Source organism: Apostichopus japonicus, chromosome 7, assembly GCF_037975245.1.
Source record: "Apostichopus japonicus isolate 1M-3 chromosome 7, ASM3797524v1, whole genome shotgun sequence".
NCBI classification, from domain to species: domain Eukaryota; kingdom Metazoa; phylum Echinodermata; class Holothuroidea; order Aspidochirotida; family Stichopodidae; genus Apostichopus; species Apostichopus japonicus.
This window is the reverse complement of record NC_092567.1, coordinates 533,521-553,875: the sequence shown is the minus strand read 5'-3', so window position 1 is coordinate 553,875 and position 20,355 is coordinate 533,521. Positions and strand designations below refer to the sequence as shown.

At 34.8% G+C, this 20,355-nt stretch overlaps 1 protein-coding gene across 11 annotated transcripts in view; it reads right to left on the bottom strand.

The window, feature by feature from the left end:
• LOC139970233 (oxysterol-binding protein-related protein 8-like) overlaps positions 1–20,355 on the bottom strand; it is an 89,040-nt gene that overhangs the window by 10,054 nt on the left and 58,631 nt on the right. For 10 of the 11 annotated variants that reach the window (XM_071975884.1, XM_071975881.1, XM_071975886.1 and 7 more), the window contains 12 exons: positions 13,536–13,618; positions 11,974–12,051; positions 11,109–11,210; positions 9,390–9,470; positions 7,943–8,065; positions 6,211–6,454; positions 5,546–5,709; positions 4,597–4,775; positions 3,789–3,870; positions 3,252–3,350; positions 1,779–1,974; positions 471–568 (listed from right to left, as the gene is read on the bottom strand). In XM_071975884.1, coding sequence (XP_071831985.1) covers positions 471–568; positions 1,779–1,974; positions 3,252–3,350; positions 3,789–3,870; positions 4,597–4,775; positions 5,546–5,709; positions 6,211–6,454; positions 7,943–8,065; positions 9,390–9,470; positions 11,109–11,210; positions 11,974–12,051; positions 13,536–13,618 — 1,529 coding nt within the window. Of the gene's footprint in view, positions 1–470; positions 569–1,778; positions 1,975–3,251; positions 3,351–3,788; positions 3,871–4,596; positions 4,776–5,545; positions 5,710–6,210; positions 6,455–7,942; positions 8,066–9,389; positions 9,471–11,108; positions 11,211–11,334; positions 11,388–11,973; positions 12,052–13,535; positions 13,619–20,355 lie in introns of those variants that run through there. The other variant, XM_071975890.1, reaches the window with a different exon arrangement.

Below are 20,355 nucleotides of genomic sequence, written 5' to 3'. Positions count from 1 at the left end.
ATTAAGAGCTATTACACATCAGCTAATTAGAATCATGTCTGTCATAGACATTGCATATATCCTATCATAACATAAAGTCCTATCCAGTGCTTGCTTGCTCATTGACTGTGAGAAGTGTTGCAGGCACACACACAATCATCTTATTATCACCCCTGGGAGCATCATGTCAAGTCCCCAGAATACTTTATGCACTAATTCTGACTACTTCCCCAAAACACCAAAGGATGTGAAACCAAGCTTTCCATCATCAATGTCAAATCTTCTAACTTGAAGCAGCTGGTAACCTTTCACTTTTTAAACTATCCAAACAAAAACAGGGTTGCTACTGAATACATAGCTATGTACAAGCTCTGAGTGTATTGTGTTAAAATTACATCAGCCAATGTTAAGTGTAATTTAAAGCTAATTACATAGGGCCTTATCCTACAGAAGAAAGCTGTTATGAAACCAGTGGATGAATGAATGCTCACCTTTAATTTAAACTCCATATCAGTCTTGTAGCCTGTCTTGGCACACTCTATACACACCTTTCCTCCATATTCCATGGTCAGGGTTCCATACAAGATACCTAAATGGATATATAAAAAAAAAATTAAAAATGGAAATTTCACAAACCTGCAAAAACTTCCTCAGACCTCACAGATTTCACAATATGTGAAATAAATAACTCAAAGATGCCAATGTTTTAGGAAGGTTAAGGAACAAGTATGACCCAATTTGGTTCTCTACATTTCATAATCCAGACACATATATATATAGGTATGAATTACATGTAAATTTACTTTCATCACTATTTGAAAGAACACTTGGTTTATAGCCAAGTTAAAGACCTACTCTGTTGAAGGATGTTAGTAACATTTTCAAATAGAAATTGAAACACTTGACCAACACAACACAAAAGCAATTACAGCAATTGTCCATATCTTCCTTTTTCTTTTTCGTGTTCACTTATCTTCTTGAAATATTTTTAGCTGTACATCATGTTGAAAGAAGCTACCCATGTTACAGGAATTTAGTTTGGAAATGGGCTCAGAAGTTCATGACCTCTGGGTTAGAAGCCTAGCACTCTACCAACTGAGCTGTGGAGTCATCCCTGTTTACAAGCTATGCAAGGTAAACTACGGCTTTTCACTGGCGCCCCCCCCCCCCCCCCACCTGGCTATATAGGGATCACCATCAACTAAGGATTGGATAGCTCACTTGGTTGTAACCCAGATGTACCTGGTTTGAATCTTGTTCTAGCCTTGAATTTCTTTGCTTTTTCCCATTGTTTGTAACATCCCAGAGTAATAGCTATATAGGGATCAACATCAACTAAGGATTAGATAGCTCATTTGGTTGTAACCCAGATGTACCTGGTTTGAATCTTGTTCTAGCCTTGAATTTCTTTGCTTTTTCCCATTGTTTGTAACATCCCAGAGTAACAGCTATATAGGGATCACAATCAACTAAGGATTGGGTAGCTTACTTAGTTGTAACCCAGATGTACCATCTTATTCTAGCCCTGAATTTCTTTGCTTTTCTCACATCCCATTCATCTGTTGTTCATTTACTTACAGATGTTTAGTTTCACAGAAGCAAATTTTGTCCTAAAGGTGTTTCAACAGTTCTTATACACAGTCATGTTTGATGCCATGTCTTTTTTTTTTATCATTACTAGCTCCATGTCATAATTGAGCCAGGGTAATGGGAAGGGGGGGGGGAGAGGGGGGTTGTCATACGGCTTGCTCTTTTAATCCTTCCATACATAGAGAGAATCTATCTTTGTTCAACATTACCTTTACAGTTTGCATAGGGCATGCTGACCGAGTAATCCTCTCCTCTCTTCAGGAACGATAACTTGCCCTCTCCTTCCATGAACGCAGAGACCGAGTTGCCATAAAACTTAGATTTGGCGAGAATACTGCAACTGATTGAGTAGCCATCTTTACGGTTAGAGACGTAGAACGCTGACACTGGAGGATGGTGAGATACCTGTAGGACAGACGATGATCACCAAAACAGATAGATTAACAGTTATCATTACACGCAGCTGCTTATGACACCCAAACAACCCTTGATCTTTACCAAAGGAACTGTTCACATTGTAGTGAGGTCATTACGTCAGTCAGATATGTAAGATCTATGCAAGGTAGCCTCTGAAATAACAGGAGATCAAGGGAAAGTATCACATCCATAAACACACACATGACATCCCCCAACGAAACAATACTATCCATACACACAGACATACATGTTTGTATTACATTCCAACTGAGGACCCCATTGTATTTTCCATTGTTCAAATCCATGTACCCTAACCTTAACAATACCCCATACAATAGAATTCTTCCGAGGACGTGGTGATTCTTTAGAAATCACAACCGAGGACCTGGAATTCTTTTGTTCAAGTTCTTGGTCAGATAGAAAAAACAAACTCATGACATCCACACACACACACAACAATACTAAACAAACTCCTGAGCCTCCAGAATGCCAAAAAGAACACAGGGAAATGAGAAACAAAGAAGAAATTAATTGGAGAAACTTTAAGAATACAATTTATAGACCTTTCAGTGTCCCCACAGTACACATCTGTACATTTACTATGTAGAACATATTTCTCTATAATATACAACAGCTACATAGTCAGTATATATTGAAGGAAACAGTCACAGATTTGAGTACTGTTTTTCCAAATAGAACAAGAAAGCAGTCATAGACACTAATCTCCAATTTCATCTTCCCTCACATTGGCAAGGATTTTACCTGTCAGGTGCAATTCCATGCATAACTGATTATTCATGGCCTAAGCTTCTCATCTTATATTGTTTATAGTTTGAAGTTAGAGTACTGTTTCATCTCCTTAGGTTATGTCTTACAAAGAGCTCTAGACCAACAGATTATTTTCCTGGCCGGTTTTAAGTATCATCAATAAACATGAAACAAAACTAATCCAAAAATGCTGAGGTGATGAAAGGAGACAGACTGGTGTAAGCTACTGTGGGAGTTTGAAGCCAGGAAGAGGAAGGGGGGTGGGGAGGGGGCAGGGACTGGAACGGGGAGGGGAATTTCTATTCTTAACTAATACAATAACCTGCTCTGCTATGTGCAGCTCTTTGTCATTGTATAAAGACACTGCAAGTTTCACAAATAATAGGACTGTTGTAGGAGACCTTGAGGCAAGAGGAGAGAACAGAGAAGGATGGGGGTGTGTGGGGGGTGGGGGAGGGGGATGGGAGGGTCCTGATATTCTTAACTTATAGACTGACCTGTTCAGATATGTAGAATGTCTGGCTATTTGTCTTTGGATGTAGCCACATGCACCTGAAAGTCTCACCGATGATTGGATTGTACGGTTTCTTCAATCCCTACAAAAAGTTAAGGAAGTTATTGTAAATTAGTGTAAGCCAGAGACTCTTATTGTAACAATGGGATAAAAAACAGTTGTTAATTTCAATCATGATAAAATATGCAGGATTCTTGGTGTAGAACATTAATTTTATTCCAAGCTGTATTTATCTTAAATAGTTTTGAGAAAAGAAAGAAGCAATTAACAAGAATGATTCTAGAATCCTTGATATTACATTTATCACTGATAATGTTATTATCATTAGTCCAACAGTTGTTAAGAATGTCTAAATTAATTTGAATTCATTCTTTTTCTCCTTGAATAAATATACAATTCACAAGCAAAATTTCTGTTGTTCTTTATTGGAGACTTCAAAGCATGCTAATTGATATATATCTCAAAATAATGCTTGTATCTTTAATGACGTGTCAGTTCTAATGACTGTTAACATTTGTACCTTTGGTTTCTTGTAGAATCCTGAAAGATACCAACGAACAACTTTCTTCATTCTTGCATATGCATTTTCCTCAATCACAGCTCTGAATGAAGATGTAGGAAAAGGAGAAAGAATGATAGTAACACTATAAATATAAACAAAGCAGCTTTTGAAATTGTCAAATCAGATATCTCTCAATACGACATTACCTTTCCTCATGATATTACTAGTATTGCTTCACAAATGAATTTGTTACTGACATAAACCGAATAACCATGAACAACTTACAATGTCAGCTATATACAAGGCAGCATGTCAATTATTATGCCATTGAATATACTGAATTGGAAAGTATACAACAAAATGAACATTGACAGTTATTCTAGACCTATCACACTATCATAGTACAATTACCTAGCCTATCCTACAATAATTTCCATATTTGATATAATTGATATACCACATTCTCACATAGAAATAGCTTGCTTAGCCTACATTATTTTCCATATAACTCTCTTTAAGCCTTTAAAGCTTTTATGTTTAAGATCTATTATGACCTTTTTGAAAGAAGATAAGAAATTGACACACACGCATTAAAATACCAATATAATTTCGATATTTGACACCTTAAATGGTAACAGAATTATTCTGCATTCTTAAAGTGCATTATAATTACTATACAACCAACTAACTAATAGATACTGTTAGGTTTACATAGTTGATTATGTGACACGTAAAATGTGATGACATAACAAAGATGTCACAGATAATCTTCACAATAACATTCTATAAGTAATTTAAGATGTCATTAGATTCACTACAAACTCACTCAGAGAGTAGGTCAGCATGGAAATAAAAATCTGAGAGTTTGTCCAGGAAGGATCTTGGTTCCAAAATAAAAGTCGGAAGCACTACTTTGGAAAGGTCCATCCCGGGCCGGACCTGCTTCATCAACGTCCAGATCAGACTTTTATTCTCTTCTTCAAGTGTTTCTGTTTGAGAACTATCCTGTATCGCAAGAAATAATAACAATAACAAACCTTTAACCAACAAAAACACGACAATAACATAAACAATAAATAATAACACAATGATAATAAGGAAGGAGCTGTCATAAAACTGCTTATCTCCAAAACAAACAGCTCTGACACCTTGTCCTACATAACATAATAAGCCTCTTTACTAACTGAGCTATGATAACATAATAAGCCTCCTTACTAACTGATCTATGATAACATCTTAAAGCAAACACCCAGGAGCTGATCTCTCTAACTTTGTTTACTTTGGAAAGAGATAATTGCTTACATTACCTATATTGCAACTTAGAACTAAATATATCACACAAATAATGTCTAGATGCTATATTCATAGTGAGCTATTACACCCCTTCCCCTTTCCCAGCCTCACCTCACCCCCTCCCCTACCTCACCTCTCCCCTTCCACAGAAGAGTAATGTCAGAAATGTGGATTTGCGTATCAGTTCCATACTTGCATAGGGTGGGGGACAGGAAGTTAAATACAGAGCAAGTTTGAAAGATCAAGAAATACTTACTTTAACATTATCAATAGGCAAATCACTGTGATCAACCTAACTTTGAAACGTTTTACAATATCTTAAAATGTATTGTACATACATTGAGAGGCATCTCACATAACAGCTACGTAGCTAACATGTATTTTACACGATTTATGCTATTAAATGCTTCAACTTCAACTGATTCTCTCAGACAATGTTTAAACCAAGACTACAATGTTGCAGAGAGAGAAAGATGACTAACTTGACCCAGGTCATCTTCTTGGCCCGGTAAGTAATTGGTTTTTTTCAGCTCCTGCGTAGCCGGTCCAGAGGTTGATCCCGTCTCCTCCACCTCTGATTCAGACTCACTCTTACTATCTTCATCTTTATCCTTGTCTTCAGTATCCATCTCAGCTTCATCCAAACCTAAAAATAACAAGTCATTACTTTAAATAATGATCGAACAATTCATTACATTTTCAGAATTTGACCCATTTCCATCTTCCATGTTTGTTACATAATCAATACCTTGCAATAATGCTTCAACCCCAGTCCACCTCTGCCCCCTTTCCTTTCTTTGTTATTTGACAGCTGCCCTCCAGCCTGTTCCTCAACCTGTCAACCCCCCCACAGTTGAATTTGAATCATGTCAAACCCCCCCTCACAGTAGTATTTGAATCATAGCAACCACCTCCCCCTGCCAATCTTTACTTGTCCCATATTTGTCCCACTAAACTATTTTAGACACATATATAATTTCACGAGTCTTCCATTTACCACCCCTCTTGAATTGATCTTGCCCCTTTCAATAAATCTTTTTCTTACCCCTACCCCTACTCCCCCCTTCTGTAACCCATTCAGTCTGTAAAGTAACATTTCCACACCATCCCTTCCCCATTCTGTTCTTTTTTCTCGTTCTATTCTAACCTTTAAAATGTTCTTTCTCTATTTCGTCAGGCTCTACGGGTTCATCTTTGGTTTTCCTCCACTCTCCCCAGATGTCGTCGCTCACATCCGATTCGTTCCTCTTGTTTAGAAGGTTGCAGCACCGTTGGGCAACCTCTAAGGCATCCATCCATAACCTACCACCCTCCTCTGTGTATGCTCGGAAGATTAAATATCCACTCGGTAATGGCTGAGTTATGGCACCCACAGTTTCCCCTTTTGGTCCCTAAAGGAAATAAAAAATTAAAATAAATTGCCTCTTTTTAATAATAATATTTTTACAAACACAAACAACAAATCCACTTCCTGATAAAGAATCATTAAACAAGAAATGAGGTCTTGTTGAACGAGAAAAAAAAACGGACAGGAAATGACAATAGTTGAGAAAAGAAACACTCTAGACAAGGTTGGCCACTTGAGATGATAATTATGTCCTAATTTTCATGAACTTTAATAATACTCTGCTCCAATGCCGGGGATACTTTCAATATATTTTCTGTGAATAAATTCATTATAACATCTTTTCCACATTTGTAGACAACAATAAAAATCTACTTTCTGTACAAAAAAGATTCTCCCCTGAAGACAGAAAATAGCTTATTAGCCCCAAAAATGAAGATGAAAATGATTGATAATATGAATATATAGTGACAGCAATCCTATTGTCCCAATGTATTTCAAATGGCAGATTATAAAACAAGGATAGTACTAACTGTCCTAAATTAGATATGAGGAAATTGTTTTCAACATGTTCCTACAAAGTTGAAACATTTTGGCCATATTTCCCTACTCACTGCCCTTACCACCACTCTGTCACATGCCCCCTCCCCCTCCCCCCCTCCATGTGCCGACAACAACACTCTCAGTGCAACTAATGAGATAACACTAAACCCTAAACTTGTTATACAAACTATACACTGTTTAGAGGATTTTTGTGATTCTGAGAGTTAATGATTAATTAAATGAAAATGAGATCAATACATAAGCCGAGAGGGTAAGGCACTTTATACAGCAACGTGGCTTTAAAGAGGACACAAGATTTACAGATCTTGACAAAATCAAATAGTACAGCCTGCTGATAACGGATCTAATAGTTCTATCCTCGGGGAATTAATTATAAAGAACTTATTAAATGTCACCAGAGAATCATAATTACTTGAAGGTTACTGCGTATGGTCTGTGTAACTTCACACTTCACATACTGTACAGTGGTTGCACAATTATTTCAGCAAGTGTTCAGTACTTGGACACAGAATACACACAGTATTGAAGGGAATAGTTTGCAATATATGCCTACAGTATGTAGTTTGATTTAATTCTTTAGAAGAAACTCTGAAATGTCACATTTTACAAAGTAGATACCATGCCTAAACTTTATATATAGAGCCTATATAGCCTACATAGGCAAATCAACTTCAGGAGTAGTTTATCACAAAATCTAATTTTATGTCTATATTTTAATTATTTTTCATGGTTGTTCAGGATATAATATTGAAGTATCCTCATTGGAGTAGAGTAAAATTAATAAAACTTAGCAAACTAGCATCTCAAGTGGCCAACCTTGTCTTGTGATACTGTTATAAACTATTGTTATTATGTACAAGTCAGGTTTTGTTTCTATTATAGTTTGGCTATATTTATTTTTATTGTATTTTTAAGTTTGGTGTTGGGAAGGTGGAGGAGTTATTCCAGGCTCTGAAAATGACTTGCTTACCTTTGTTGCCCATATTGATTGGTCCAGTGGATGATATATCTTGAAACAGAATCCGTCCTTCTTGGATGGTCGTTCGATTATCTCGCAGTTTGTTAGTAATATAGATCCTACCCAGTGACCGTGCTGAAATGATAGATAAAACTTTCAATGACCACAGTGGAATAAATCCGCTTTATTTATCACATTTGTGTGAAAAATTGTGTCAGTTTTGACTCGTCTCAAACAATGACCCATTTCTCGAACACGCTAACAGTACTTAGCGTAATTAACTCTCACATTACAGACCACCATGCTCTGGGCAGTGATATTCCATTTGCAACATACAATCTATTTTATCAAATATCAAATATGGATATAATGATAATGAAAATATCTTTGACAATTTAACTGCACGATCACCTCACAGTTTGTGGTAATTATTTTTAAAACTTAATGAACATGTGAAAACAATAGTGGCAAAAAGACATTCTGTCCATACAGTAAGTTTGTCATAGAAATTCATAGCCTTTTCAAAATCCTTCCAATCTCTTACCTCTGATTTGATATAAATAGAAACTTTTAAAAGCCATTAGACTTCACCAAAAGCAAACATTCTGGTGGAGATTGATATCTCCTAACTCCCTGGTAGTCATGGCAACAGTTGCATGTAATCTACAACTGTCACAGGTTTTCATGACATTTTGCAGGTTTTAATGTACTTGTAACCTATATATTTTAATGGCTTTCAGGATTTACATGTCCTTTTCTCAGCTTGATTTACTTGTCTAACATCCGATCAATGTTTCAGGAGTTTGCTTGTAACTAACGTTACTGTACACCCACAGGACTGTACGGTACATAAAAGAACAACCCTGCTTTTTTTAAATGACGTCATGTGAATTGCACCACACAATGTGTTCTGGAATAAATGTCCTTATAATGCTAAGAAAAAAACTATAAAAAAAACTGAAACTTGCCAAAGCTACACAACTGGAAACGTTCTACAACTTTTAAGTCAAACCAGTCCACATCCTACATTTTTGCTTCTTGGAGACAAAAATACAATTGTATGAAATTTTATTGATCAATAGATCGGGCAAAAACCTGTCAATTAAGCTGTAAGAGTATGTGTTTACTTTTATAATGTACAAATTATTTATTCAATGAAGAAAATATCTTAATTAACAACTTCACATCTAGATGAATTGGTAAATGTAGAGAATTTAATATTAACTAAACAAACAAACAAAAAAAACAATATTATAATAGAAAAGATAAGCTTCTGAAGAACACTTGGAGATAATACAGTTATGCCATAGAGATAACACAGTGATGCGATATATATAATACAGTGATGCCATAGAGATAACACAGTGATTCAAGTCAAGTACAGAGTTTGAGGGTATGTCAATGAACCCTAGTTACAACTTCTCAGCAGCATCTCTGTAAATGAAATCGGAGAACTTACTTTTTGACTTTTGTAGATGACAAGCCATCCAGGCTTCAACTTGCACCAGAATTTGGTCCACCCCCTAAGAGTTCCTCGTACCTGAAAGTAGAATCAATCAATATTTAAACTCAGTGACAGACTAGAAGACATATGGAGAAGATGGATTATTCAGTGAAGAGTTACGGTTATAACCCACTCAAATAGCTCTGTTTGCAAGGATCAATTTTAGATTTCTGAGAATGTCTACCTAAAATTACCAGTGAAGTTCAATGCCTAGGTAAATCAGGGATGACCAACAGTTTCTGACCCTTCTGTGGTTTAATTGTCAATTATTTTTTTTATTGAAAACAATTAAATATTGATCTACAGTGTGTTCATCTGTACAGGTTAGCCCTTTAGCATATACATGCGTATATGTTTTGTCACATTTCCACCATTCAACATATCTTCTTTGAATAAGTACTTGAAAATTGTGCAGTAGTTTTTTATGTCTATTGCTGAATTTTCAATGCAATTTTCAATCATATTAATAATTAATATATATAATTTTCAGTAATAATGCAATCCTACAACAAAAGCACCTGAGAAAGTTGCCTAGACACGTGTCATTGAAACCAAACGAGTGTCAACAAATTTATGAAGGTTGGCAAAGTTCCAGTTTGTTTGTGTTTAATACAGGCTGTGAAATGAATCTTTGAGGGTGTTTTAGAGCAATAAAACTCTTCATTTTTAGTAAAATGCTTGATAGGTTTAGCTGCTTGACAGATATTTTATGGAATTACACTTTTCCTCCGATATCCAGGGTATTTAACACTGTATGATTCTACTTTTCCTGGGTTATCCAGGGTATTTAACACACAAGATGTCATATTTCACCCGGCTGTCTCCTATGGCGCTGCAATTCAAGATAAGCAGACTCTCTAAGCCGGCAAATCCAAACACCACTTAGGATTACTTCATAACTGATAAAGGCTAAGAAAAACACTCTTCAAAATGACTGGTTGAATAACGATGGTGTAATTAGCGCATTTCTTCGTCGATCAGCAAATCTTCTCTTAAGGGGTGTGAAAAGCCTGCTAGTTTTTTGGGTGATTATTCAATTGATACCTCAAGCAAAAATCTCAGCTGTGACATTTTAGGAAGCTTGTCATTTTATTATTTATTACATAAAAATAAAAATCATTTTCTTGAAAAACTCTATCATATTTCAAAATTTCATGTATATACATGAACGATTACAGCATCATGAAAAATAGGTAGCAAAGTGCACACGATAGTGAAAAAAAAATAATAATATGGAGATAATATCACTTTGTGAATCTTGCACGAGTTTGTTCTTTAATTCAAGTTGTTATATGTATTAGACTGAGGCTTTTATTTATTTTGAAGAACCCTCTTTATAGTGACCCACACAACTGAAGATACTGTAAAAGAAACAATTGAACCCATATGTAACAATAGACTCCACATGTAACAATAGAATCCACATGTAACAATAGAATCCACATGTAACAATAGAATCCACATGTAACAATAGAATCCACATGTAACAATATAATCCACATGTAACAATAGAATCCACATGTAACAATAGAATCCACATGTAACAATATAATCCACATGTAACAATAGAATCTTGCATAACTTCACTGCACCCTCTCCCCTCACACTTCTTCCCCTCACATCCCCTTCCCTCACACCCACCCCATCAAAGGAATAATAGAATCACAGGCATACCTTTAAATGGTCCTCCATTATGCTTTCAGATGGATCTGTTAACAAAGCTTTAATTGCATATTTCTCTTTCTTCTTCTCCTTTAAGTAAAGACTTCTCTGTTCCTGTTGTTTGTAAGAGATAAAATACCATTATATTACATAATCCTCCTTACTATCCTGTCTGCTCTAGTACTACATATCTGTACTACATATCTGTACTACATATTTGTGTTTCATAACTTTATACTTTATAATCAGTTTTTGAATGTTTGGTTGGAGTCGTAGTGCCTCCATGGTAATATGCAGTTCATAACTTACTTTATAATCAGTTTTTGAATGTTTGGTTGGAGTCGTAGTGCCTCCATGGTAATATGCAGTTCATAACTTACTTTATAATCAGTTTTTGAATGTTTGGTTGGAGTCCTAGTGCCTCCATGGTAATATGTAGTTCATAACTTACTTTATAATCAGTTTTTGAATGTTTGGTTGGAGTCCTAGTGCCTCCATGGTAATCTGTAGTTCATAACTTACTTTATAATCAGTTTTTGAATGTTTGGTTGGAGTCCTAGTGCCTCCATGGTAATCTGTAGTTCATAACTTACTTTATAATCAGTTTTTGAATGTTTGGTTGGAGTCCTAGTGCCTCCATGGTAATCTGTAGTTCATAACTTACTTTATAATCAGTTTTTGAATGTTTGGTTGGAGTCCTAGTGCCTCCATGAAAATCTGTAGTTCATAACTTACTTTATAATCAGTTTTTGAATGTTTGGTTGGAGTCCTAGTGCCTCCATGGTAATCTGTAGTTCATAACTTACTTTATAATCAGTTTTTGAATGTTTGGTTGGAGTCCTAGTGCCTCTATGGTAATATGTAGTTCATAACTTACTTTATAATCAGTTTTTGAATGTTTGGTTGGAGTCGTAGTGCCTCCATGGTAATCTGTAGTGTTCAACTTTCCTTCTGACTGTAAGAAGAAAGACAAAAAAAACATATAATCATTAATAAAATTTAAGAGTAAAGTCCATCCACTCATATTCTAGTTTTACCTCCTTACTATACTGTACCCTCTCAGTAAACCAAAAGTTCCTCTTCAGAATTCAATTCATCAAAAGCAAGTATCTCTAGTCAGGGGTACATTGTTATTAGGGGGTGGGTGTGCAGAGGGTCACTGATGGAAGAAGAGGGTGTCCCCAGAAGCGCGTGCATTTCAGATATTTCTTCTTTGTTCTGTCATAGTGAATTTCAAGCACCACAAAAAAAACTTTGGAAGCGGATTTACGCTTACACTTCTTTGGAATGTACAATGAGCTACCCCTGCCTTTAAGCAGTTTTGGGGATAAATGCTAAGTTACTGTACCCATCCCCCAGTTCATATGTCCCTGATCCAATAAAGAAATGGAACATCTTGGTTGAATCTGAGCTGCTTGAATAACAATTTTTAATGAAATCAAGATTGAACCTACTGTTCTGCTATGCATTATATAGATTCTGTATTTGGGCAGGTCTGTAAACGAAGCTTCAAAATTCTTTAGAACAGAGTTACCAAGTTGTATTTGTTTGAAAAGTTTTGATGACCCTGCAAAACATTTCAGGAAATTACATTTTCAGCATGTGTCTGATCACGATAGATAAAAGGTACACGTTTCTTTTGTGTCGCGAGGAAAGTTATCTTTACTAATTAAATCCAAAACGAGAAGCTTATAACATTGTACACTGCCTTGATCTGTATCCGAAATTCGAAACAGTATACTGTATGTACTAATTATGCCCTGCGGGTAATTGACGTGAGTGCTACTGTTACAATACAATATAGTCTGTAGACTGAATTGTTATCCCTAGAGGTCGTTAGAGGCAGGAATGTCCGCATCTTAAAGTAGCTTGAACTGCAATTTTACAAACCTATTCAATATTACTCATATTTCTCACAATATTGTTGTTCTTTTTTTCATTCCACCAAATTAATGTTCGTGAAAAGGCACTTAAGGATCCCATGCATGTAGTTCTCCACATTTTATAACCGAAAAAACATTTCAGTCAAATACTGAGAGCAATATGGAAAAGTTAAAAAATATTGACATTTTCACTACATGATGGATCTGTTTCGTTCAGGCTGTAAACAAACCTACATTCAGTGCCTTCATAACTGAAATCATATACTTAGCAGAACAAATGCATGTTGGGATGAATTTTGTGAAAAGAATTCTGTCCTTAAAAATGAATCTATAAAGATGTCACATTACTCAAAAGCTGTACTCACATTATTTATTATTCATTGTAGCAATGTTTGTCCTTGTGTTAACCTGGAAATGTTTTATCATTGGGACGTATGTTGGGTTAACCCCTATTTGGTATTGAAAATTAACCATGATGAAGAAAGGGGGGGGGGGTTAATTGCATTAAACAAGTTAGGATCAGGAATGGGTATGTTTTACTTCTTCATGTACTTACATGACTTCTGTGTCCTTGGAATGTTGTCGGTGGAAGTAAATCCTGTCTGCCCATACTGGTAGTGTCGCCATTTACAACTCCGCCTGGAGATGAAAATCATATATAAAATATGAAAATTACATGAAAAGAACATCGTGGAATGAGAATAACAGATCTAATAAACACAATGATTTAACTAACACCAGAACCCACAAATATAATAGGACTCATCATAATAAGCACAAGATGTTCTCAAAAGTCTTCCACAACTGAATTACAGTTGTGAGTTTGGATGTAAATGAAAACAATTATTACTGGGCAAGAATCATATTTTGATTCAAAATTATTATTTATTTCTCTCTTTCAGAAAATCAAAGAAATGTCTAGAAGAAATGTTATGAATACTGTATATCTGTGTATCCATAGCAGAGTAACATGACGTCACCAGGGTGATTTGAGCTTCAGGAAGAAAATTCTCATCACCAGGGTGATTTGAGCTTCAGGAAGAAAATTCTCATCACCAGGGTGATTTGAGCTTCAGGAAGAAAATTCTTTTGTAATGTAGGCTAATTCACATCCACGAAGAGGAAGAAAATATGCTCATATTACTGTACAGTATGTAGCATATTTGCATATCAAAGAGCAGTTACAAGCCAATAAGCAACAAAATAAATTATCCAGTTTCAAATTGCTCTGCAAGTGGAAAGGTGAAGAACGAGATAGCTGACATCAACACTTCTCATCAAGTATAGCACTTACAAGATGTACTGTATACAGTTTTTACAGAAATTGTAACTATGCAATATGGTTTTATTAATAATGTTCCTTGAATAAAAACTTAGCAGAACATTGGTAAGATTAAGTTTACATGCACAAATTTAGCAAAGATCACCAGCTCATGTAGAGCAGTCGTTAAGTCTTTTTGATAATTTATTTGTCAGGACTTGATGCAGAAATACATGAAGCAATATATTAATTAATTATAGCCTCAATCACTCAATTAAGTTTTCTTTGCTTAAAATATAAGAAAAAGAGTTCAAAATGCTTGGCACACAATTAATAGCTATTGTACAACTTTAACATGAAATGTGTATGCTCATTTACCTGGTATATCCACAGTACACTATAAACGTATTCATTTACATATGTACCAAGAAAAGGGATGTGGTAAAAACAAGTGCAATGGCATACATACTGTACTCTTATCTTAGTCTATATAATAATTTGACCAATTGACTTTTAATACTTTTGAATATTCAAAGACACTATCTTTAAAACACTCTTAATCTCCATCTTCATTGGTTGATAACATCAAGGCTATCTATTACAGCGTACTATTGGATATAGGAAATGTAATTCTGTTGATGCATGCTACCCATGATGCTTTGTGGCTCCATTAAGTCTATTCATCTGCCATTAACATCTTTTCTCTTATTCTTATCAAGATGAAGACAGTGCTATGAATTAAGGCTAATTATTCTCCAGTGCTGCCTCTGCCACACGTGGAGATGTACAGTAGTCTATCTTTGATGGATCTATAACACCTACTATACATAAAATGTCACCAGGCTATCTTTGAGAGCACTTTGCTTTACCATTTAGCTGATCTTACAGGATGTGCTGTTATACTATTGAATACTGCATTGTACAGTATATCAACCTCCTACTGTAGCTTTGACTTTTCTTAAAAGAACCACACTGAGATATATATACACAAAGACCACAGTAAAGTGGGTGTATGTGCGTGTGTATGCGAGGTGTGTATGCGTACATATACAGTATAGGTGTGTATGTGTGTAAGTGTGCGTTTGTTTTGTATTCTGACCGAGGACTTGAACAAAAGAATTTCAGGTCCTCGGTTGTGATTTCTCAAGTAATCATCACGTCCTCGGAAGAATTCTATTGTACGAGGTGTTTAAGTATAGGGTACGTGGATTCGAACAATTGATGGAAAATACAATGTGGTCCTCGGTCTGAATGTAATACAAACATGTGTGTACGTATGTATGTTACAGTACCTAAAAAGAAGCAAAGATGTATTACATCTTGTACACAGGATGACAGAGCTGGAACCCTACAACTGTTAGCTTTACAACATGATACAAAATTAAGAACAAGTTTCAAAAGTCTTTCTTAAAATTTGAAAACTAAATCATTCACTACACTGATCCACTAGTCTGTTTTTCGGCAGCAGCTCGATATTCATAAGGTCTGTTACTCATTACTCATAAGGTTCATTGTTCATCAGTAATTCGTAATTAGAAAAACGGTTCTTTAGTTTAAGGTTCGTTATTCATAATTGGAAAAAAGGTTCGTTATTCATTTAATATGAATAACGGACCTTATGAACAATGACCCCTTTTTATTATGAATAACGAACCTTATTTTCCAATTATGGATAACGAACCTTTTTTTCCAAAAAAATGCACGCTATGAATAACGAACCTTATGAACAATGACCCTTATGATTAATGGTCTTTATGAATATCGGGCTGACCCCTGTATTTCTGTATCATACTGAACATTCAGTACTTAACTGAACTGTCATTGCTTCATCATGGTGTGTATCACCTACAGTAGGTTACAGTACAGCATTGTCACCTGTATACCTACAGTACTGTACAGTACTATATACCTGTACATATACATACAGTACATACAGATGTATGTGTTTTAAATTCAGTATACATTTATACAGAACTTTGTCAAAAACTGCTAGATTTTTGTATCTCCCTTAGAAGCCTGCATGTACAGTAATTACATGCACTGTCACATAGCCATATATACAATAGTTATAAGAAGAATTTAATTTAATACTTTCAATATGTTACATTATATTTAATAATATGTCACATGTTGCTTATATTCAATTTAATATTTTGTTACATTTGACGGTTAAAGTAAGGCCTGCTTCTACGTGGGAAGGTGAAAACCTCTACCACTTAGTAATTACGCAGACTACTATAAACTAGTAATTTATGAACTCAAAGAAAATGATTAGAACCTAACCCATTTTAAAGTAAAATCTGAGAAGACCTTGTCTCATAAAATGTACTTGAACTATATTTCTAGGGCTTCCATTGTTTATGGATTAAAACAAAACAAGAAACATCTATTTGAGGAATAAAAGGAAGGATTGCAAATAAAATAGAAAACTAGAAGAAATTAAATGCTGAGGCACTGGTTTTTTATTTGATTTCTATTTCTGTCAGGTTTTTAGCTCAACATATGAAACCACTGCACCGAACATACTGGCTTCAACACGAACAGAGCTACAGCAAATGTAAATTAATTATGACAAGAACATAACAATGTATCGATCGTATACCAGCCGAGTATGCTAAACATAAAACATTCAGCCTTAATTATATATAGTTGCTTGCAATTAATGTATGCTGAATTCCAGACAGTTTTGAAAGTTTGAGTATTGAAAGGAAGACATCTCCTCAAAGTATGGTGCAGCAGACTTCATTTTCCTGATTTTAATAAGTATACTGGAAAATATAAAATTACTCAGTAATAAGTACTGGAAAAGATAAAGTTACACTTTAAGTAATGGAAAAGATAAAATTACACTGTAAGGTGTGACTTTATCTCTCTGAAGTTCATCAAGAAAGCAAAAGGAAGGCTCAAATTTCTAAGAGCTGTACCAGCACATTCAACATTAGGTTTAGATATAGACAGACGTGTATAAAGCTAGGTAATACTGTGTGTGTATATTATGTATAACCACAACAACATAATACTTACTACCAGCACTTTGTATATTAAGTTTAGTTGCAGACAGATGTGTATTAGAAGTTTATATAAGCTAGGGTGTACAGTACAATGTGTATATTACATAGCCACAACAAGATACTTAACTGTATGTGTGTATATATTGACTGTATGTGAGTATACATTGACTGTATGTGTGTATACATTGACTGTATGTGTGTATACATTTACTGTATGTGAGTATACATTGACTGTATGTGTGTATACATTGACTGTATGTGTGTATACATTGACTGTATGTGAGTATACATTGACTGTATGTGTGTATACATTGACTGTATGTGTGTATACATTGACAGTATGTGTGTATACATTGACTGTATGTGAGTATACATTGACTGTATGTGTGTATACATTGATTGCATGTGTGTATACATTGACTGTATGTGTGTATACATTGACAGTATGTGTGTATACATTGACTGTATGTGAGTATACATTGACTGTATGTGTGTATACATTGACTGTATGTGTGTATACATTGACTGTATGTGTGTATACATTGACTGTATGTGTCTATACATTGACTGTATGTGTGTATACATTGACTGTATGTGTCTATACATTGACTGTATGTGTCTATACATTGACTGTATGTGTGTATACTTTGACAGTATGTGTGTATACATTGACAGTATGTGAGTATACATTGACTGTATGTGTGTATACATTAACTGTATGTGTGTATACATTGACTGTATGTGTGTATACATTGACTGTATGTGAGTATACATTGACTGTATGTGTGTATACATTGACTGTATGTGTGTATACATTGACTGTATGTGTCTATACATTGACTGTATGTGTGTATACATTGACTGTATGTGTGTATACATTGACTGTATGTGAGTATACATTGACTGTATGTGTGTATACATTGACTGTATGTGTGTATACATTGACTGTATGTGAGTATACATTGACTGTATGTGAGTATACATTGACTGTATGTGTGTATACATTGACTGTATGTGTGTATACATTAACTGTATGTGTGTATACATTGACTGTATGTGTGTATACATTGACTGTATGTGAGTATACATTGACTGTATGTGAGTATACATTGACTGTATGTGTGTATACATTGACTGTATGTGTCTATACATTGACAGTATGTGAGTATACATTAACTGTATGTGTGTATACATTGACTGTATGTGTGTATACATTGACTGTATGTGAGTATACATTGACTGTATGTGTCTATACATTGACTGTATGTGTCACATACATAAACAGTATGATAACTCTAGCTTCATGAAGCTAAATTTGATTTTTTTGATTTTTTTAAAGTTCCACTTTTTTTTGCATTTGCTCTTATCTGATATCATACTCTATCATTACAAGTTGCATTTAACTAGCCATAAAACATAATTCTCTTGTTCAACAGAACCATTTGCCCCCCCCCCCCCAAAAAAAAAAAAAAAAAATTAAAATATGATAGATCCCAAACTGTCAGTATTGGCCTGGATATGGAATTGACAGTCCTAATGTATAATTTGCACAGCATGGTGTATAGAGAAACATATTGGTTCTCCTTACATCTCCATAGCATTAATGTTCCATTTCTGAGATAATAAAATTATAAAATAACAATTTATTCATTTTATTTGACTATATAACATTGACAAGTAGGCTCGGATGTCATACACATGAACAAAGCAAATGTCTCTTGGTTTTGCTGTTTTTATGACTGGCCACTGAACAACTGAAGTCAGCTCAAACATGTACCCCTTACCAACATAAAATAACATGCATATCAAATTTAATTAAATTATGTTCCATCTACTGAATGGATTACAAAATCATATCAAATTGATATATAAAAACGATATCATTTTGTGTCTACTCCATTGATGACATAACCTCACAATAACCTCAGGAAATAAAGTGAACAATAGAACAATGGAACAATGATGCAGTAAGTTGGATCGATTTACTTTTCACAACTTTGCTTTGAAAACATCTTTTCCTCAAATCTTACAATTTTGTCAGGAAGTTAAAATTAGAGGCAGACTATTGTGCCTTTACATTTGTAATTTAATCACAGCTCGGGGGTGGGGGGGGGTGTGACTCATCAATCATTGTTAACCTTTACATAATACATTACCATCTGTTGTTGTTTATTGTACCAGCATAAATTGACAATTAGAGCAGGCATTAATTGACAATTAGAGCAGGCATTAATTGACAATTAGCACAGGCATTAATTGTAGCAGCCCTGTAGAAGTTCACACATCTGAATTGTTTATCTTCTAAGTAAACAATCGGGTTAGCTCAACTTCCTGTTTGCTGATTGAGATAGGGTCTTATATATGGGTCCAGTATAAACGTGTGGGGGTCTAAAATCAATTTATATTGTTCTAGTTTTGAATACCCAGTTCTTGGTCTGATTCTCTTCATGTGGCCTGTGCAATACTTAGTGCCTGGCTTTAGTACAACTGTATTATTTTATTTGTTGGGTGAACTTTTGATGAACATGATTTTCATATTTTTTCCCTATAAAGTACTTGTCTAGAAACTGTACTGTATAACATAGTGGAGGTATTTGCATTTATAATTATGTAAGTACAACTGCTTCAATAACAAAGAGGACGTTAAAATAATATACTATTATTTGAAGTTATAATAAAGTTAACTTCCAAAATGAAAATTAGACCAAACAAAATGGGACATAGAAATGAACACAACATCACCTCCTGGATTTCTATGACACTGCACTAAACTGTATGAACACAGTATATAACTGTATAGTGTATAACTGCACTAAACTATATGAACACAGTATAACAAAAGATAAAACTCAGGTTAGCTTTGGAAGACTGCTGTGCCTCACCACTAAACATACATAATATATATATACAAGACCACTAATGTATGATAAACTGAGCATCACCACTAAACATACAGAATATACACAAGACCACTAATGTATGATAATATGGACCTTACCACTAAACATAAGACCACTAATGTATGATAATATGTGCATCACCATGCACTAAACATACAGATAACACACAAGACCACTAATGTATGATAATATGTGCATCACCAC